This window comes from Hordeum vulgare, chromosome 6H (assembly GCF_904849725.1).
Source record: "Hordeum vulgare subsp. vulgare chromosome 6H, MorexV3_pseudomolecules_assembly, whole genome shotgun sequence".
Taxonomy (NCBI): domain Eukaryota; kingdom Viridiplantae; phylum Streptophyta; class Magnoliopsida; order Poales; family Poaceae; genus Hordeum; species Hordeum vulgare.
In genome coordinates, this window is record NC_058523.1 from 15,842,061 (window position 1) to 15,862,928 (window position 20,868).

The following is a 20,868-nucleotide window of genomic DNA, read 5'->3' on the forward strand; positions in this document are numbered from 1 at the left end:
AAAAGAAGAACGACGTCCATCCTTGCTATCCCATGCTGCCGGCCTAGAACCCATCCTAGATCGATGAAGAAGAAGAAGAAGAAGAAGAAGCAGCTCCAAATGAACAATCAACGCGCTCGCGTCAAGGAACCTTTACCTGTACCTGTAACTGGTGTTGTAGTAACCTGTGAGCCACCGGGGACTCAGCAATCTCATTTCCAAAGGTATCAAGACTAGCAAAACTTAATGGGTGAGGCATGGTTAAGTGGTGAGGTTGCAGCAGCGGCTAAGCATATATTTGGTGGCTAACTTACGAGTACAAGAAACAAGAGGGGGAAGATCTACGCATAACGGACGTGAACTACTGATGATCAAATGAATGATCCTGAACACCTACCTACGTCAGGCATAACCCCACCGTGTCCTCGATCGGAGAAGGAACTCACGAAAGAGACAGTCATGGTTACGCACACAGTTGGCATGTTTTAATTCAGTTAACTTCAAGTTATCTAGAACCAGTGTTAAACAAAGCTTCCACGTTGCCACATAACCGCGGGCACGGCTTTCCAAAAAGATTTAACCCTGCAGGGGTGCTCCAACTAGTCCATCACAAATTACCACAAGCCGCATAGAAATCCTCGATCACGAGGCTCGCGATCTTGTCGGATTCCCTAGTGGAAAACCTCAACTCTGAGATTACCCAAAGCATCACCGGAATCCCGATGCACAAGATATCTCGTCAAAGGTAAAATTAATCCAGCAAGGCCACCCGGTGTGTCGACGAACCCGATAGGAGCCGCGTATCTCGTTCTCAGGACACACCGTCTATGCATAGTGGACGGTAGCCAAACCTCGAGTTGCCCCGAGGTGGCACCGCCGACTGCTAGGTGGGTGGACCAATACTCATGAGGAGCACTGGCCCGGGGGGTTGATTAAATTATCCTCGGGGCCCGGGAAGTCCCTATGCAAATTTATTAGGTGATTAGGAAAATGTAGTACCAAAGTTGGGCCTTGCCAGACCAGCTTTAATCTAAAACGAATTATCAAGGGGGTCCCCATAACAACCCCGATCGTGTTAGGAGCGCTCAATTATGGAACATAACACCGGTAGCCGAAACTAAGGGGGCAAAGGTGGAACAAAACACCAGGCTAGAAAGGCCGAGCCTTCCACCTTTTACCAAGTATATAGGTCCATTATATTAAATAGCATTAATATGATGATATAACAAGGAACCCATGCTTTCGCATGGAAGCATCGGCACCTGCAACTAGCAACGCTATCAATAGGGTTAAGCAAGCAGTAACATAGCCAATCAGTGGTTTGCTAGGTTGAACAGGTTAAAGGTTTCATGGCATTGTTGAAAGGCTGAAATTTAACATGTGGTAGGCAACGAGAAAATAAACTACCGGCAAATTCCTACACGCAAAAATACAAATGACCGATCTAAAATACACGAAAAAATAGTCCCTAAAACATGGACATTTAATCTACGGGATACGGGCAGTCCGGACCGACACGAAAATTAAATACGGGGCGTGTCCTATTGAAACAGCATGCAAAACTAGGCGTTCGTCATGTAAAACTACGTCAAATAATTATGCAAGTTGGAAAATCGTAATCTACGCGTAATTCTACACGAAAAACATATACAACTCATCGCGTTCCGACTTATGGATTTGAAACTACGGACGTTGCAATATACGACTATTTACTGGAATATCTAAACCGAAATAAAAACCTAAGATGCTAAATGGGCTGACAGGGCGCAAGATAAACAACAACAAAAAATGCAAGGCGGGGGGGGGGGGGGATGGCTCACCCTGGCCACTTGGGCCGTCCTGGTTCAGCACCTGAGGAGTGGCCTTGCTCCTGGCCATCTGGGCCGCGGGAGGAGCTGGGGAAGGCCGGCCCAGCTCGAAGCGAGGCGGCCCAGGCACTGGAGCGCTCGTCGTCCTCACGGGGCAAGGCTGGCGGCGCAGTGCTTGGCGGCGGCGGCTCCAGCGAGGGAGGCGAGGAAGGCGAGCAGGGAGGCGCGCGGAACGGATCGGCGGGGGCCCACGCGGCCAGATCCAGCGAGGGACTAACGCGGGCGGCGGCGCTGCAGCCCCCGGCGGCGGCAGGAGAGGCGGCGGTGGAGCAACGGGGAGTCTGCGGCGCGAAGCACGGGGCAGGGAAGGCTGGCGGCGCATGGCGGCAGCGGCGAGGGGGCGCACCGGCCGGCGTAACTCCGGTGGGGTTCCGGCCTGTGGGGATCCTGTTGGGGAACGTCGCATGGGAAACAAAAATTTTCCTACGCGCACGAAGACCTATCATGGTGATGTCCATCTACGAGAGGGGATGAGTGATCTACGTACCCTTGTAGATCGTACAGCAGAAGCGTTAGAGAACGCGGTTGATGTAGTGGAACGTCCTCACGTCCCTCGATCCGCCCCGCGAACAATCCCGCGATCAGTCCCACGATCTAGTACCGAACGGATGGCACCTCCGCGTTCAGCACACGTACAGCTCGACGATGATCTCGGCCTTCTTGATCCAGCAAGAGAGACGGAGAGGTAGAAGAGTTCTCCGGCAGCGTGACGGCGCTCCGGAGGTTGGTGATGATCTTGTCTCAGCAGGGCTCCGCCCGAGCTCCGCAGAAACACGATCTAGAGGAAAAACTATGGAGGTATGTGGTCGGGCAGCCGTGAGAAAGTCGTCTCAAATCTGCCCTAAAAGCCCCATATATATAGGAGGAGGGAGGGGGACCTCGCCTTGGGGTCCAAGGGATCCCCAAGGGGTCGGCCGAGCCAGGGGGGAGGACTCTCCCCCCCCCCCCCCAAATCGAGTCCTACTTGGTTTGGTGGGAGGGAGTCCTTCCCCCTTCCCACTTCTTCCTTTTTTTTCTTTCCTTTGATTTTTACTCTCTTGGCGCATAGGGGATTGGTGGGCTGTCCCACCAGCCCACTAAGGGCTGGTGTGACCCCCCCAAATGCCTATGGGCTTCCCCGGAGTGGGTTGCCCCCCTCCGGTGAACTCCCGGAACCCATTCGTCATTCCCGGTACATTCCCGGTAACTCCGAAAACCTTCCGGTAATCAAATGAGGTCATCCTATATATCAATCTTCGTTTCCGGACTATTCCGGAAACCCTCGTGACGTCCGTGATCTCATCCGGGACTCCGAACAACATTTGGTAACCAACCATATAACTCAAATACGCATAAAACAACGTCGAACCTTAAGTGTGCAGACCCTGCGGGTTCGAGAACTATGTAGACATGACCCGAGAGACTCCTCGGTCAATATCCAACAGCGGGACCTGGATGCCCATATTGGATCCTACATATTCTACGAAGATCTTATCGTTTGAACCTCAGTGCCAAGGATTCGTACAATCCCGTATGTCATTCCCTTTGTCCTTCGGTATGTTACTTGCCCGAGATTCGATCGTCAGTATCCGTATACCTATTTCAACCTCGTTTACCGGCAAGTCTCTTTACTCGTTCCGTAATACAAGATCCCGCAACTTACACTAAGTTACATTGCTTGCAAGGCTTGTGTGTGATGTTGTATTACCGAGTGGGCCCCGAGATACCTCTCCGTCACACGGAGTGACAAATCCCAGTCTTGATCCATACTAACTCAACTAACACCTTCGGAGATACCTGTAGAGCATCTTTATAGTCACCCAGTTACGTTGCGACGTTTGATACACACAAAGCATTCCTCCGGTGTCAGTGAGTTATATGATCTCATGGTCATAGGAATAAATACTTGACACGCAGAAAACAGTAGCAACAAAATGACACGATCAACATGCTACGTCTATTAGTTTGGGTCTAGTCCATCACGTGATTCTCCCAATGACGTGATCCAGTTATCAAGCAACAACACCTTGTTCATAATCAGAAGACACTGACTATCATCGATCAACTGGCTAGCCAACTAGAGGCATGCTAGGGACGGTGTTTTGTCTATGTATCCACACATGTAAATGAGTCTTCATTCAATACAATTATAGCATGGATAATAAACTATTATCTTGATACAGGAATTATAATAATAACTATACATTTATTATTGCCTCTAGGGCATAATTCCAACAGATCCGTCGAGGGAGAGGCGAGGGGCGACTCCGGCGGTCCAAGCTGCTGCCTCGGGCACGGGCGGCGCGGAGCGCTACGGGCGGCGGCGGCCGGATGGGCTCGGCCGGGCCCGATCTAGGCCTGGCGGGCCGGCGGCGCGGGGGAGGAGAGAGAGAGAGCAGGTGGGAGGCTAGGGTTTCAGGTAGGTGGCACGGATTTCGAGGCAGAGGGGGAGTGGCTCTCTAATTAATGGCATGGGGGCTATATATAGACAAATGGGGGGGGGGCTCGGTTAACCGGAATCGCGTTCCGGATCCAACCGCGGGGTCGGATTCGGAATGCGGGTATGGGTATGCGGCCGTGTAGAGGGGATATCCGGAGACGAGAGGGAGAACGGGCGGCGCGGCACGAATTTTAAAACACCGACAAACGTCCGATGGTAGACCGAATACGGTGCCGCTACGGTCGACCGTTCGGGTACCAGACGGTCTCCGATCGCGACGAAATTCGACAGGCGGCCTAGCTATAACTAATCACGACCGCACGTCAAATCTCAACCCGATCACAGAAAGTTTTAAACGCACTTTAAAAACAGGGTTTCGACGGTGCCGCGGGCGCGTGCGTGTGCGATCAGGCTCGGAACGAACAACGACGAACGCAAAGAGAAGCGGCAACTAATAACGGATGCAAGTTTTGAAAACTGGCGGCAACGGAGATGCCGATGCAATGCAGATGATGCGCATGATGCGATGATGATGCGACAAATAGAATAAATCACACGATGAAAATGAAAGAAGGGGGAATCTTCTGGAACGTCGGCATCGGGCTGTCACAAAGGCCGACTGCCCGAGGGGCGGCGCGCGGGGCGGAAGCGGTGGGTGGCGGCTAGGTCTAGAAACTTGCGGCAGATACCATGTTGAAGGGAATATAGGGATTGGTGGAATAGTTGTTGTATTGCTTGAGCCTCATGGGCATATATATAGGAGTACATGATTAACTTGGAGTACAAGACAAGTTAAAACAATTCCTACTCTATCTTATGTTTTCTAACTAATCACGATACTGAACAATGACCACAAAGTTTCATTTTTTTTGAAATGTTTTGATATATTTTCTTGCGTGGGTGCACCGAGCAAGGTGTAGGATAACCACTCTCCATGAACATATGAAAATCAATCATGAAAAACAATTGATGCATCTTTGTCTATTGATATGATACACTCCTATGACTTTGTTGCAATAATGATGAACATATTAGACCGTTGATTGGAACAAATCTAATGGTTGGTGAGGGGTCGGATCTTTTCGAATTATTGATCCGCGGACTCATAGCACCGCGCATAAAAAACGGGAGCTGCTACAAATCACCCGACTGTCCTGAGATGTTAGATCCAACACTTGCAAGCCGTTGGATTTGATCAACGTTCGCCATATGTATTTCTCCGCATCGCAACAGGACGTCCGCTTTGAACTTCTCTGACTGCAGCACCGTCCGTGGCCTGCACATTGTGGCCAGTAGAACCGGAAGCGTAGTCACTGCAAGCATCATAGCCGCCAGCAACAAGAGCTGCGCTGCAGCACTGTGAGCTGCCGACGAAGCTTCGTTGCAACACCGGGTGCTGCATCGCAGCTCCGGGGCCACCAACAAGCGCTTCATCGCAGCATCGAAAGCCGACGGCGAAGCTCCAATGCAGCACCGAGGTTTCATGAAAGCTCCGTGCCGCCCACGAGCGCTTCATTACTGCATTCCGGGAGCCATCGGCGAAGCTCCATTGCAGCACCGAGGTTGCATCGCAACTTCGGGCCGATGCTGAGTGCTGCATCACAGCTTCTGGATCTGCCGACGAGCGTTCCATTGCAGAGCCGCCTTGCGACCATCCGACCCTTGAAGCACCTCCATGCGACCCCATTGCAGCGCCGGTGACCCCCTTGCACCAGCGTCGACCGACTGGCTTGTAGCGGCCGTCGTCTCCTAGCTCGTCACTGAAGCACATGGGCAACACCCCTCTCCCCAAGGCCGTCGTGCTGGAACGTCGGCGACGGGCCCTTGCGACAGCATCGCCTCCGCGTGGTCTCCGGCTGGCCTTCCAGTGCCAGTGAGTTTGCCTCATCTCCACCGGAATTGGAACATCTGGTTCAAGAAAAGAGCTGACACCGGCGCCTCACAGAACACAACTCTACACTCAGCTGCTGCTTCGATTCACCGGTGAAAAGGATGGAGGGGAGCAATGACAAGAGGGAGGAAAATGATCTAGGTTTACGATCGGACGGTGCAGGGGGCACCACGTGGCGCAAATCCGGCCATCCACGGCCTCCCGGCCAGGAGAGAAGGGGGGCCAAGGCAGGCCGCAGGTTTATCCGTTACCACCGACCGCGCCTCTCCATTCCGCCAATAAACCTCTCCGGCCAGAGCCATGGAAGCCTTCGCCGCCGCCCCCGCGGCCGGCGTCTTCGCGGCCGCGCGGCCCTCCGTCGCGCTCCGCCGCCGCGGCAGAGGGGCCTCCTCCTCCTCCTCCTCCTCGCGCGTCGCCGGCGCCGGACGGGTGCGCCTCGTGCGCGCCCGGGGCGGGGACGGCGGCGGGGACCTGCCGGCTCTGGACAAGTGGGACATGATGGAGCTCGAGTTCGGCCGGTTCCTCGGGGAGGACCCCAAGCTCACCCTCGCCAAGGTCGCTCCTTTTGCTCCCCTCCGTTAGTGTTGCCGCGGGCCGTCTCGTCCCTAGGCTCCGGATAAGGTTTCGAAGTGGTGTCTCACCTCAAGATTTGAAATTCAGAATGCGAATCCGCATGTCGGCATGATCGCTCTGAGAACCTCAGTAGAAATGTTTGGGCGTGATTTTTGCGTTCAGGCGTAAGCTGCATTTGCCAGTACTTTAGTTTCTGTCTTGGCAGTGACAAACCACTGCAACTTCCAGTTCAAAACTTAAAATACACTGTCCCATGTACTGTTATCTCTGTTGTTTAATTTAGTTTAAGCTGGTATAGTTTTATATACTGGTTGGGAAGTTTCTAGCAACACAGTCAGACTGTTCCCTGTTGTTATTCGTCAGAGAGTCATAAGCAGTTCTTTGTGCGAGTGGGCGTATTACTGTCATCTTACAAGTACGGAAGTATGCTAGCCGTATTACTGTTTTTTGCAAGTATGGAAGTAGAGAGATCAGCTCTTGCGATCTGTTAACCATGAACCCGTCTGTCACACAATATGACAAATTGGCAATACACATTTGGTGTTGTGTTCTGAAACATGTTGGTTTCTGTAGCTTCATTATTCTCAGCAATCGTGATCCCTCATTTGTTATGGATTTACTCCTTCAGATACTTCTCAAGAAGTCAGACCCAGACGCTTCATCCCTCGACGTAGAGAAACTAGTTGCCAGCAAAAAGGACACGCTGGACGTTATTTTGAAGGAGTTCATGGAAGCTAATAAGCAGGACAAGACTGCCACCGCAGGAGAGGCAATAAGCGCACCAATGAAAGACAAACAGCCTTTGGGTGTTTCAAGGCCTGCACTGAGCAAACCAAAGCTGGATGAGGCTTCTTTGGCTATGATACGGCCAGCAGGAAGCAAACCGAAGCAAGTTGACCCTCCTTTGACTTTTGTGAGACCAGCAGCGATCAAACCAAAGGTAAACAAGCCTTCTTTGACCTTGATGCGGCCGATGGGGAGCAAACCAAAAGTACAAGCAAAGCTGGTGCAGGATAGTTGGCCTAGCAAGGAGAGTTTAGCTGCAGGGACAGAGACAAGTGAGGTTGGAAGTACCACAACAGAGGATATTGTGGACGTCACCTTGCGTAAACCCGTTGTGCATCAGAGTGAAGATGATGAACAGGAGCCGGAGCTGAAGATGAAACCAAATCTGGACTTGAAAATGAGGAAGGATATGGATGAGGATTTATCCAACATTTTTCTTCTTCAAAAGCCAGAGGCCGCAAAAGAGATGGCTAATGCACTTGGGTCGACCTTAGTTGCTGCTGGAGAGGATACCAATGAACGTGAGGAAGGTAAGGAAGGCATAAGAGATTTATAATTAGTTTTCTATTATCCATGGTGCTAATGTTATGTAGTATTCTCAAGGACTACAACCATCTGAGGAAAGTTTAACTCAACAAATAGACTCGCCTGCTCTGGATAACCCATCAGTGACTGACAACAATTTTTCAATGCAAGCTTTCTTGCAAGGAAGACCGAGGTACATTCTGATGGAACACTACAGTTATATTTTTATCGAACATTTTTATCACTTGGTATCCAATGATTCGGTGAAGCTCGAATTGCACTATTTATCCCCTTTGTCTCTGCTCTTGTGTTTGAGAAGTAATATTGTCTTTGTGGCTTCCTCCATTTTGATTCACCTGGCAAGCTAAATGTGGCAATTATTACATTGTAGGAAAGACCTGCCCGTTGAAACTTCGCCATCTCAAGTGGATGCTGAGAAGAAAAGTGATAGTGATGATAAAAAAGGTTATGTTGACGATGGGGGGAATGTCTTATCATCAACATTAGAGGTAATGCAAATCTCCTGATATTTGAGCTTCATCATCCGATTGTCATGCAGAAATAACAACCGAATTTACTGGAGCGAACACAACTTTTGTGGGAGGAGATAGTCCCCACTAGTAGTCTATTTTAGTTCTTGCGAATATGGATATTGAGCCACTGAATCACTAATACAGGACATTACTGAGAGTGACTGGACAAGGCTAGAGCATTACGCAAGTACTGGAGAAAGGGTTGAGGTGGAACTGATTAACTGCAGTGCGAAGGGATTTGTGGTATGTACATAGTCCTCTTGAAATCAATGCTTATAATTATCACATAATATCCCTGTTTTTGTCTGAGCTTTGTCTTGAATTCCTCACCAGGTGTCACTCGACTCAATGATAGGTTTCTTACCATATCGTAACCTTGCTACAAAATGGAAATTCTTAGCTTTTGAAACTTGGTTAAGAAGGAAGGGTGGTGATCCTTCCTTGTACAAGCAGAGTATGAGCATGGAGGAAGGTTCCGAGGTTAATGATAGGAGCATAGAACCAGAATCAGTTTCAGAAGTAGCTCATCAGGACCAAGGAACTCTGCAGTCTAGACTCAAATTTGAAGAACTTCTTCGAACATATGACGAAGAGAAATCCAAGTTCTTATCATCATTTATTGGTCAAGTATGACTCTGGTCCTCGTGTCCCAATGTTCAACTACTAATTTGTATTCTTTTGTAACATTGCCATTGTTTTGCAGAGGCTCCGAGTATCAGTTGTCCTGGCTGACAGGAATTCCAAGCGACTATTCTTCTCCATGCGGCCAAAAGAAAGTGACGAGTTGATTCAGAAAAGGAAAAGTCTGATGGTACTTTTGCACTCATTAATATTCTCGTTTTTATGATGAAATTGCAGAAACATATTAAACATTTCAAGTTGAATTGTCTCATTGGTTTAGCCAAGTTTTACACAAGAACATTTATTGAACTTCCTGTACGTGCATCCTAGTTCTTACTAGTTGCACCCTTCACTTTAATATAATCAGAAATAAATTATCTCGGTGACACAATCATTCTTTGAGCTGAAATAGATCCTTGCCAGCATTTAGTATCCTATTGGAGTAATGTCATTGTCTATTTATCTGATTCTGTTGGCTATTTTCTTATTTTGCAGGCTAGGCTTAATGTTGGAGATATAGTCACATGCACCATCAAGCGATTTGTTTACTTTGGGATATTTGTTGAGGTGGGTATCATTCCTTGTTGTATGTCTTTTTTCTTCAAGTCCAGCAGCTAACTGTTTCTTTCAAAGGTTGAAGGAGTTCCTGCACTGATTCAGCAGTGGGAAGTGTCCTGGGATGAGACCTTAGATCCATCAGTTTCTTACAGAATTGGTCAGGTAATATTTAGCGTTGTGATTAGTCCCGTTGTTTAACTTTTTGCTCTTTCAAGTTTTGTATTGAAGCTCCTAATCTCTGGATAATGAAGCTATATTTTTTCATGGAAATAACCATGTGTTTTCCTCATTTGTTACATGGTTCGCTGTATATTTAACATCTCAATTCAGTAGTGCTAAAATGCTCATAATTCTACATAATTTTTGGATGCTAAAGTTGTTTTCATTTCCAGGTTGTTGATGCTAAAGTAATTCAACTGGATTTCAACAATAGCCGCATCTTTTTGTCACTTAAAGATGTAAAGGTACTGGGATGTTCGGCGGTTCACCCCTTGTCCTCATGTTATCTGTCTTAAGTCACTAGTTTCAGATAGTTTTTTTTTTCTTCTCACTTGTTGTTCTTGTATTTCTCCCTGCTATGCAGCCAAGTCCGCCAGTTGGAGCATTGGAAGCAGTCATTGGCGATGAAGCGTCACTTGATGGATCTCTGGAACCTGCACAAGCAGATTTTGAGGTATGTACGAGCTATGTTTCATTGGTCACCATTCAAGGGTATTGGATACTGAAGTCTAGGCTATTGTAGTGGCCTGAGGTGGATTCCCTTATCGAGGAGCTGAAAAACATTGAGCAAGTTAAAGATGTTTATAAAGGAAGGTTCTTCCGGAGCCCAGGATTGGCTCCAACATTCCAGGTGAGATGAAAGTTTCAATGTTTAGTGGTCGCAGAGTTATGCAGCCTGGTTCCTGGAACTGAAGCCATCTATTGCTTACCAGGTATATATGGCATCTTTGGTTGGCCAAAAGTACAAGGTCCTCGCGCGGTATGGGAACAGTGTGCAAGAGGTACGAGCTTCCGAATTTAAGCTTACTTAAATCAGCAAAGGATGCTGGAAACTCCAGCTGCTTACATACATAGTGTTGGCCTACTCGTGTGCAGGTGATGGTGGAGACGTCACTAGACAAAGAAGGGCTGAAAGAGGCAATTATGATGTGCACAAACAGGGTGAGCTGATCATGACGGTTTTCATGCTCAGACTGCACGCGGCCAATTTTGATGGGATCATTTTGAGGTTCGAAAGCTTATGCTCATACTCAACCTCGCCGGGGAGGAAGAGACCCTCGGGGCGAAGACCTCATCGGCGCAACCACATTGTGCCGATTTCGACCACTTTGTAAATCTCTGGGTTTTTTCTTGTTGTTGCCTGCAAAACCATTATGTAACTTCCACGACCGGAATGGGTCATCACGACACGAGTGAATCACCAATCTGGAAACAGAGCGCTGCGGTTAGTATAGTGCTAAGTTGGCTCTAGATTGTGCTGAACTTTTTGGTTTTTCTTTTGAGCGCCAAAAATGCAAATAGTGTGTCTGAGTGCTGGCCCATATACATCAAATGTATTGCAAGTTGGCAGCTTTTCCAGGCCATGGACGCACAGATTGAGGTGATTTCAAGATGACCATGATCTAGTATCTATCTAGCATTCGAGGTCTAGCCGTCTGAATTCAACCAAGCACATTTCTGTTACTAGTCACTGAACCTGAAAACATTGATCTTCGTTGTATGCAGGAGCAGGACAGTAAGAAAAACTAGACAATGGTCCAGAACATTAAATGCGGCCGGACAGGCTGATCTCCGTTGTGAATGTTTTTGTACTGTTGGTATCCTGCCGAACTTTTTCCCTCCCACAAAGATAGACCTCCGAAACTAACGAAATGCCAACAATGTTTCCGGGACGCAAAGATAGACGATGTGCAGCACTGATAGCCAACAAAAAAAAATAGCGCGCTATAACGACGCTATAGCGCTGTTATAGCATATTAGGAAAGTAAACACTATATTTTAGCAAATTTAGCCGTTACGGCGCTATTCGTATAATTAGCGCGCTACATGATGCTATAGCGTTGTAGCATGTAGCGTTATAGCGTACATGATGAAAATATTCAAAAAATAGGAAAACGAGGCTACAACCCAGCAAGTAGATGTAGAGTCGGTGCTCAATGTTTGAAGTTGATATGTTAAATGAATTGACTACAGTTTAGATTTGGCATTTATGCATGTATTGCACTTGGGAAAAATTTAGTTGCTGAATACTATATTTCTGGGCTTATTTATCTTTTTTTCTTGCAAACGTTATTTTGAAATATAACATGCTATTAGCATGCTATAACTTGTGTAGCATTTGAAGAAGGGTCTCGCTATATTTTGTGTGCATGCTCTCTGGGAAGCTAAGAGCATCTACAACGGCAAACATCAAATCCGGTCCTTCAACGCCCGCGTACGTTCGTACGTTCCCCAAACCTGTGTACAACTCTTATTTTTTTCCCTTTGCATCCGAATACCTCATATTTGATATTTTAAATCGAATGTCGACAATCTCCGCGCCGAACTCTGGGTAGATGGCCGCCTTCCTCAACTTCGGCTCCGCCTGCTCCTCCTCCGCCTACAAATCGATGAACACCTCGTCGATCTCCGTCGCTCGCTGGTGAAGGAAATGGGTTTAGCTTCCACCTCTGCCTCTGACCGGATGAAGGTCAGGATGACCACCTGCTCCGCTGCCGCCTCTGCCTGGACCACCTCGTACTCTGTCAGTGCCTCGTGCATGCCAAAGTACGCAAGTGTCGGATCTGCCTCCTCCGCTTCCAGCTCTCCCCCCTACTCCCCCGCCTCCGCACGCTCCTCCTCCTCCTCCTTCTCCAACAAGTTTGGAGGCAAGCTGGTCGTGACCGGACTTCGCGCCTAGCCCAGATCTCCTCCGTAGCTGTAAGCACCGCTCCGGTATGCGCGGCAAAGATGGTGACCTTTTGGCGGGCCGTGGTGGCACGAAGGGAAGGGAGATGAAGTGGAAAATGGGATGCGGCTAGGGTTGGTGTCGCCGCCGGCTTAAATAGCCGGGCTTGGGTAATCGGGCGGCGCGTCGGAGTGATGCTATGCGACGCCCTCAATGCGTCCTTACTGCCCTCGTCAACATTGGACGTTACACTCGTCAGACCCATGGTTTCCGACTGATTCCGCGTGGGTCCATGCGGTCAGTCTGAGGTGGTGGACGAGCCCGGACGCGCCTGGGCTTTCGCATATCAGCCCCAGATTTGGACCTTGAGCGCATGTGCATGGAGGAAATACTTCAATTCGAGTTGAATTACTACAATACAAGGTAGAGTGCCAATGGGCATGGAGGTATATATCAGTGCAGTACACTTTATGTCTGAAGAGTATATTTGGTTCGAAATCAATATTTTGCAGTCCGTTACAAAAATAGTTGAATATTTATAATATATACGCACACTCTAGACTAACAGTGTTAACGTCGTCGAGTGGTTGATGTGCTGGACTCTTGCTCCAAGCTGTAGCAATTTTGGCTCGATTGCCAGGATGAACTGGCCGGGTCTTCGCAATCTACACTCAACGACTGATAATTAGCTCTTGTTCTTGCATTCAGTAACGGTTTTCTCTCTGCATCATTGTCTCTAGTAACTGGACGAGCACTCAGCCTTTTTGCTTGTAAAATCTGCAATTTGGTCTCAACTTGCTTCATGGTAGGTCTTTCCTCGCCCCTCGGCCTCAAGCACATCTCTGCAAGTAAGGCAATATTTTCCATTTCTTCCTCTGTTGCTTCTTCAAGGACCTGAGCTGCCACAATCTCTGTAACCGGTCTCGTATTTATCTCTGTCAGAAAGTAGTTGGACAAGTTTTGTTTGAATCCTGAATGAACTGTAAAAATAGGCTCTCTTCTAAGGAGCAGCTCCAAAAGGACCACGCCAAAACTGTAAACATCACTCTTCTGATTTAGTTGAGCAGTGTAGAAATACTCTGGATCCAAATATCCATGAGTGCCTTGAACATTTGTAACAACATGGGTCTTATCAATGGGGACCAATCTTGAAGCACCAAAGTCTGAAAGTTTGGCGGTACATTTTCCATCCAATAGTATATTGGAAGACTTGACATCACGATGGAAGACTGATACTGATGCTGACGAATGGAGATAACAGAGAGCTCCTGCAGTTTCTGCAGCAATCCGCAGGCAGTCGTCCCAGTGCAAAGCCAGTTCACTACTTGAATTTCCATGTAGGAGCCCAAATAATGAACCATTAGGAATAAAGTCATATACCAACAATGGCACTTCAGCTTCAAGACAACACCCAAATAGCTTTACTATATTTCGGTGATCAATTTGGGAGAGGATTACAACCTCATTAATGAACTGATTGATCTCATCTTCTTCAATAACCATTGCCTTTTTAATTGCCACAACATGTTTGTTAGCTAATATGCCTTTGTAGACCGTCCCATGGCCTCCACGCCCCAAGATGCGCGTTGGGTCAAAGTTATTTGTTGCCTTCTTCAGATCTTCGAATGAGAAAATCTTTGCCTTGTCACTCGCATTTTCATCGGATGCTATCAGTTGTTCCAGGAGAAGGCCTTTGTTTTTTCGGAAATGTGCCCTTCTTTGTTGCCTTTGAATGTTTCTTTTCCATGTTACTACCAAGAATATCACAAATAAGCCCAAGAGTAGAATGCCGACCCCACTGCACAGTCCAATGATAATACCTACAATGGACATGCTCCGTAAGTAATCTACCTTCTCGCTGATGTGTCCAGGAATAAATATGGCTTACCTATCAGGAGATTTTGCTGTTTTGTTGGAGTGCATTGCCGTTTTGTGGGGTCATATTCTGTTTTGGGAGGACAATCAGTACAAGTGAAGGTTCCGACAGTATTAAGGCATATCCCGGTACAATTGTTTGGTGCAAGACACTCATCGATATCTGCAGTTAGCCATGTATATCTTGTTCAGGTGCAAAGCATAATCTATGAAATGAGGAAATTTTCTATTGTACATATTAAAAGTATGATGATATGCCAATTACAAAAAGAGGCAATTCAGAGTGCATGGAGTTCTGCTAAATTATACCAACTGGCTAGATGGCAGTTGTGTGTGCATTTAATTTTAGTTAGTGGTTTCTTTTTCATAGTACTGGAAAAGAAACCATGCAGAATAAATATTTTCTTGATCAGTTAAGTGAATTCTCCTTCTATACTCGAGGTAGTGCATGAGTTGCAAATGACCGGTGACACAGTTTACGCACACGTGGATCAGGGTTTTACCTTCACAGCCTTGTTTAATATAGGGATTTCCATGGAAGCCATCCTTGCACTTGCAGCGATAACCAAAGTAACCACGGTAAGAAGTAACAGGTACGCATGTACTTTGGGAACTCACACATGCATACCTTGAGATCTGTTGAGCCTCCAGACAAGTTAAATTGGCAACTGCCCATTGCCGAGAGGATGTTTGGTTGGAACCTGTATAGTATAATCTTTGCCCTTGGAGAATAGTTAAGACGGTTTCATCCCATCCAGTCCCGGGATCCACATACTCAATGAGTCCCTCATTAACATTTATGTTGGTCACATGGTAGTATTGATCGAGCAATAGAACAGGTGACGTTGAATTTGTGCAATTGAGGTAAAATATTTCTCTTCCGAAACAATCTTCCGCCAAGCCAAAAGTGTATGGAACACTGACGTTGCCACAAGAACGAGTGCAATCATCTTTCTGTTGCGCGGGAATATAGCCTAGTTACGATGAAGAGGCAAACACAGTTACGAGCTTATTGCCACAAAATTTTAGCAATGCAGACTATCTTTTTATTAAGTAAAAACTCTTGCTTACATAGGGACGTTTTTTTATTTTTTTGACAGAAATCCTTGCGTTTTCCTTTTACATGCACGGAATTCATAGCCCAATTGCATTTTCTATGGATGACATGAAGATTTCCGCTTGTTATATTTCAAGATAAGTACAACCTCCATTCCATAATACTTGGCGCGGAGATCGCATCTGTTCGCCCGACCCGCTCCCGCGAGCGGGGAAGGCGAACCCTCGCCGCGCCACCCCCAGTCCTCTCTGCTCCGTCCCTCCCCCTCACCGCCGCCAGCGCGCACCGCTGGGCAAAGCCCGGTCGGTGGAGGCGGCGGGGGGGAATTCCCTTCCCCTTCCATGGGTGTGTGCAGCGCGGGCTGCCGCATCTAGTTGGAGGCGCACCCTTGCGTGGGGCGCGACGGCGGCGAGTCGTCCGACGTGTCGGAGGCGTGGTCGGAGGACAGGGTTGCGGCGGCTTCGCGGGGATCTGGTGCGCGACGGGCCTGCGGTCGGCTGGCGGCGGTCGTCACCTGATCCGATCTGGGATCCGCGGGCGTCGGCTAGCGCGGATGGCGCAGATGGTGGTGGGAGGCTCGGCTCCGTTGATGCGCGTCCTGGAGGTCTCCTGCAGCGTCTTCTCCGGCCTGGGGCCGTGGTGGTTCGGGCTGGGGGATCGGCTGATCGACTGCCTACCATGATCAGGATCTGCGGGCGGCGCGAGGGATGGTGGCGGCCGAAGTGGGCCGCTGCAGGGGTCAGGGCTCATGGAGTCGTTGACTCTTCTGGTGACCAGCGACAGCTGATCCGGTAACTGTCCTCTGGCCCCTAATCGGTGTGCTTCTCTCCTGCGGGTTCCTGGCAGTGCCAGTGTGGCCGCGGATGAAGCTAGTGGAGGAGATTCAGATTGGGGGAAACCCCTTGGTCAGCCCTGGCCGGCCGCGCCGCCGACAACGCTCAAGGGCGCCGTTGTTCTTCTTGGAGACGTCGGTCTACGTCTGCTCCTCCACTTCCTGCCTCACTGCCTCTCGGGTGAAAACCCTAACTCCGGTGGGCGACGGCAGCGTCCTTGACGCCGTGATCTTCCTAAAGGCGTCGCCTTGAGGGCTGAGTGGTGGTGGGCACTGTGTGGGTCCTTGACGCATGCTGGAGGTGGGCACTGCTTCAGGGGAAACCCTAAGATCTGGCCTTACAGATCGGACGATGGCGGTACTGTGCTGCCGTTTTTCTCTTGGGAGCATCGTTTGTGGAGCAGTGCTGGATGGCAGAAGCTGGAGATGGAGTGCCTTTGTCTTGCCCGAAGATTTGGTGGAGCTGTCAAGTCATGCCTGGCCGACAGGTGCTACGCCGAGTCATGCCTGCTTGGCAGGTGCTTCGCATGACAGTTCTTCCAGAATCTTCACGTCTGGACGGATGAGCACAGGGCGGTGGCGTTGTTTTGCATCGTGGTGGCGTCGACGGATGTTCGGACTGGTAAAGATGATACGGATTTCTCTCCTGAAGATGGATCAGTGGACCGATGATGATGGCGGCTTCTAACATGTGCATGTGGTGTGCGTTTTAAGTCTGCTGCATCGGCTGTTGGTCCCGATACGTTATGTGGATGGATTGGCGACAACACCGGTTTTAGATATGTGGAGTGAGAGCATTTCACATTATCGAGTCTGTAGGTGTGAATGGTGGCTTCAGATGGTGTGTTGTATATCTTTGTCAGACCTTCATGGAATAATTAATAAAGATAGTTGTATGCATCGATTGATGCAGAGGCTGAGGGCCGAACCTCATTTTCTAAAAAAAAATAGTTGGCGCGGTTTACTAAACCTCGACAAGTATTATGGAACGGAGGGAGTATCAAACATAAATGTGGAATTAGTGTCATGACAGATAAAACCATCACAATGGTTTATTTCTATTTAACAACGTGCAAGGGGGTGAACTTCCCCCTTTAATCACATTTTTTATCACTATCAACACCGAATTTACTCTACTTGTTTTTTTATACTGAATTTACCCTATTTTGTTTCTTGATTTGTACATCAAATCTAGATTTAAATTTTTGTACACCGATAGATGCATGATGCATCTATATATGTGCTTATTTTGATTTAGAATCATAACATGTGGGTGTACCGGGACTCAAGACATGGGAGCATAGGATTCATTCTCTGTTTCCCCCTGTTTTGGATGCTACAAAAAAGCCGGGGCAAAGGCCCACAAAGTTACAGGTACTACATCGCTTAAAGGCAAGACCAGCAAAGTATAAAGAAGACAACACAGCCTGGTGTTTTTTGTTCCTACCACCTGATCTATGCTCTATCAGCAGTGATAAATGACTTCTGCAAATTCACTATAAGACAATGAAGTAGTGTGTGAAGAAAGTCCAAAAAATTATCTGAAAACCCAAGCAGTGACAGGTGTCTAAACTGAAAATTTACTCCTTACATAGATGCATCTACTGAAGAGAGAAGAATGACTAGCGAACTCGCCGGGGAATATTCACTTGTTTCTAATGCATCACAACTCGATATTGAATATATTCACCTCTCTCGTCCCACTGACGCTATATTCAAATTCTGCGGTCTCCTACAGCAGTGGCGTCCCCTGAGCAAGCGAAGTGACTGGTCAGCCATCGACTCCATGACAAGGAAATTCAAGGAGCTAGCATCTCTGCTGCCTATAGTGACATATCCTCCTTGAGCCGTGCATGTCTATTTTGGGGTCTGTGTTGAGCTGTTGCCCCAGCATGAGCCTTGTTTAGTTTGTGTATTTTGGGACCAGTTTATACCCTTGTTTTTCTTTTTCATACTTCGGTTTGTCGGTTGAGACTATTGTATCTGCGTGCGGGTTGCTTTATTTATAAAATATGACGAAAGCCTTTTTTGATTAATATTTACTTGTCATCACATTTGGTCATGTGCCACTGAAGTGCTGTGGTGCATGTTGTGATTCAGGGTAATAGCTGATAGGTGCTTGGGCCATGTATGGTGCACCCGTACATCCCGAAAAACCAACGGAACTGTTAACACTTGTGCAAAATCAACCTACAAGTTATAGGTGCGATTTCGATGTAAAGTAGTTATTTGAAGACTAAAAACCACATCTCAGTATGTTAGCGTGGTTCCTAATAAAGTACTCCCTCCGTTCCTAAATATAAGTCTTTGTAGAGATTTCACTAGTGGACTATATACGGATGTATATAGACATACTTTAGAGTGTACATTCAATCATTTTGCACTGTATGTAGACACCTATTGAAATCGCTTAAAAGACATATATTTAGGAACGGAGGGAGTAGGCACTAGCAGTTTACGGTTGACTACCATTTACATGTTTTCTCAGGTAATAATAATATGCATCTAGGTAAACCAGAAAAAGGCAACACTACACAGTTTTATACACAGCACTGTTCGTCAAAAGAAGATTATTAATAGATTTAGCACCTGTAGTGTCACGTGAGCACCCCTCGAGAATATATGGATTGCCTCCGTATCCATCGTCGCAGTAGCAGTAGTACCCAAAACCATCAGCACTGAGGCACCTGCTGTCTTTGCTAATACAAGCATAGTTTGTCTTGTTTTTCTCTGTGTAATGACAGTTTGCTTGATCAACGATACTCCACTGGAGTGAGGTAGAGCTAGTTATATGGATTCTGTCCCGTAAGGAGCTATCACTATTACGTGGCTTGAGCTTGCCATGTTCATGGCGGACAAACTTGAGGTGAAAGGTGCGAGGCGCAAAACCATAATCACTGAAATTAATGGAGCAACACCCAGTACCATTACAGATCTTCCTAGCCACCATGTCCGTGATTCCTTCAACGGGGCAGGAAGCCTCGCAGTCATCCAAGGCTGAACCTGTCTCGTTGCCGACCAGGTACGCATGGAAGCCACAACCGGTTATATTAAGCTGGGCATATGAGAGACTAAAGGATCTCCCTGGAGATTTCCAGAACATATGGTAAACATCGACACCAGATCTCATATCAATTTTGTGTGAAATGTTAATTGGGATGCGGAGGTTCAAAAAGCTGTACAGCACCGGAGAGAAGTTATCAATAGTAACAATGTTTTGGAAAACCTGAGTGGTGCCATCGCATAAGAACAGCTTGGGCGGCTGAGCGGTGTCGTCGCAGGTGAGCTTGAAGTCGGGATTGCGGAAGCAACCGGTCCCGATGCCGAAGGGATAGTCAAAGGTGAGATTGCCGCAGCGCTTCGGACAGTCAGCGAGCATGGCTGCGGAGGGAAGCGTCCCCTTGAGCCCCGATGCTCTCACCATTATCAATACTGGCAGCAGTGGACATAGGACTAGGAGCAGGAAGAGGACCAACAGGACACCTGCGATGCCCATGACCGCCAGTACTAATCTTGAAAAGGTGCGAATGGTGTGGTGGAAGCGTCGGAATAACAGTTTAGAGTCTAACAGCAGGCTATATGTGAGGTTGAATTATTTTTCCTGTGTGGTGGATCAGAATACGCACACGCTACAAAAGGTAGCTAGCCAATGAAAGTAAGTGGAAAATAATACAATACTTTAATTTTGTACTGAACCCTCCAACTGGACCCCTGCAGGAAGCGTGCTAGATATTTCGTTCAAAGCTGATTTTTTTCCGCCAGGTCCAGAATTAGTGTAGTTTTAGAGTTGCCCTCGTCAAGTCTTCTCTATTGTGTGTGTGGTTCTCAACAATTTCACACATATGGAATATATGTCTGTGAGGAGACTAAACTTAGAGAAAAAGGATCTCACTAGCTAAAAGCATCTACAACGGGTCATCTCCAGGAATTTGAGGGCCCGGAACAAAATATAAAATCAGGTCCTAAATTTTTAAAACCTCATATAACTAATGAAGTATCCAAAGAATATATCATATTACACTGGCCAAATAATACTTCGCTATCCAAGGAACTCCTCATGCCAAAGCATACATAAATTTGCTCGACTGCACAATATATGTAGAACTGAAACTCAATGCTTGACGACGAACCAAACAGATTAAACATGACAAAAAAAGTACAATCAATACTAAGGGAACACATAAATACCAAATCAACAGTTTGCTTCATCCATTCCCATATGTACAGACACTTCTGCTGTTCAGCTGGTTTCCAATCAATCATCTTATTTTTCTGTAGCTGAAATAAAAATATATGAAAACGCATCAATTCGGGTTTCATCCAGACATGTACACATTTCGTTTCAGTTGAATCCATAGTTAATTGTTCAAAGACACCAATTTAGAACTCAACACATACATCATGTGAGTTAAACTTCAAATGCATACATTCTATTGTTGTTTGTGCACTAGTAAAAAAACAATG

At 47.4% G+C, this 20,868-nt stretch overlaps 2 protein-coding genes across 2 annotated transcripts; one reads left to right on the forward strand and one right to left on the reverse strand.

Annotated features, from left to right (window-relative positions):
- The first annotated feature begins 6,431 nt into the window (after nucleotides 1–6,431).
- On the forward strand, nucleotides 6,432–11,383 carry LOC123401374. The gene is made up of 14 exons (XM_045095161.1): nucleotides 6,432–6,712; nucleotides 7,359–8,046; nucleotides 8,120–8,234; nucleotides 8,433–8,550; nucleotides 8,719–8,817; nucleotides 8,908–9,201; nucleotides 9,278–9,385; nucleotides 9,691–9,762; nucleotides 9,829–9,915; nucleotides 10,146–10,217; nucleotides 10,337–10,426; nucleotides 10,496–10,603; nucleotides 10,686–10,754; nucleotides 10,849–11,383. The coding sequence occupies exons 1-14, from the start codon at nucleotides 6,458–6,460 to the stop codon at nucleotides 10,921–10,923; spliced, it is 2,250 nt and encodes a 749-aa protein (XP_044951096.1). The 5' UTR covers nucleotides 6,432–6,457; the 3' UTR covers nucleotides 10,924–11,383.
- Nucleotides 11,384–13,064: 1,681 nt separating this feature from the next.
- Nucleotides 13,065–20,285, reverse strand: LOC123401375 (wall-associated receptor kinase-like 8). The gene is made up of 4 exons (XM_045095162.1): nucleotides 18,994–20,285; nucleotides 15,019–15,489; nucleotides 14,529–14,678; nucleotides 13,065–14,460 (listed from the first exon to the last, which is right to left on the reverse strand). Exons 1-4 carry the CDS (start codon nucleotides 19,898–19,900, stop codon nucleotides 13,211–13,213), a joined length of 2,778 nt encoding a protein of 925 aa, XP_044951097.1. The 5' UTR covers nucleotides 19,901–20,285; the 3' UTR covers nucleotides 13,065–13,210.
- Between the last annotated feature and the right edge of the window lie 583 nt (nucleotides 20,286–20,868).

What these genes read in the sequence shown, in the direction of transcription:
- LOC123401375 (XM_045095162.1), bottom strand. Translation starts at nt 19,900, where the DNA reads ATGGGCATCGCAGGTGTCCTGTTGGTCCTCTTCCTGCTCCTAGTCCTA. An exon ending in TATTAAACAAGGCTGTGAAG is followed by an intron (nt 14,679 to 15,018) that starts GTAAAACCCTGA and finishes GGCTAACTGCAG; the next exon opens with ATATCGATGAGTGTCTTGCA. An exon ending in ACAGCAAAATCTCCTGATAG is followed by an intron (nt 14,461 to 14,528) that starts GTAAGCCATATT and finishes TGTCCATTGTAG; the next exon opens with GTATTATCATTGGACTGTGC.
- LOC123401374 (XM_045095161.1), top strand. Translation starts at nt 6,458, where the DNA reads ATGGAAGCCTTCGCCGCCGCCCCCGCGGCCGGCGTCTTCGCGGCCGCG. An exon ending in TACCAATGAACGTGAGGAAG is followed by an intron (nt 8,047 to 8,119) that starts GTAAGGAAGGCA and finishes AGTATTCTCAAG; the next exon opens with GACTACAACCATCTGAGGAA. An exon ending in TATCATCATTTATTGGTCAA is followed by an intron (nt 9,202 to 9,277) that starts GTATGACTCTGG and finishes ATTGTTTTGCAG; the next exon opens with AGGCTCCGAGTATCAGTTGT.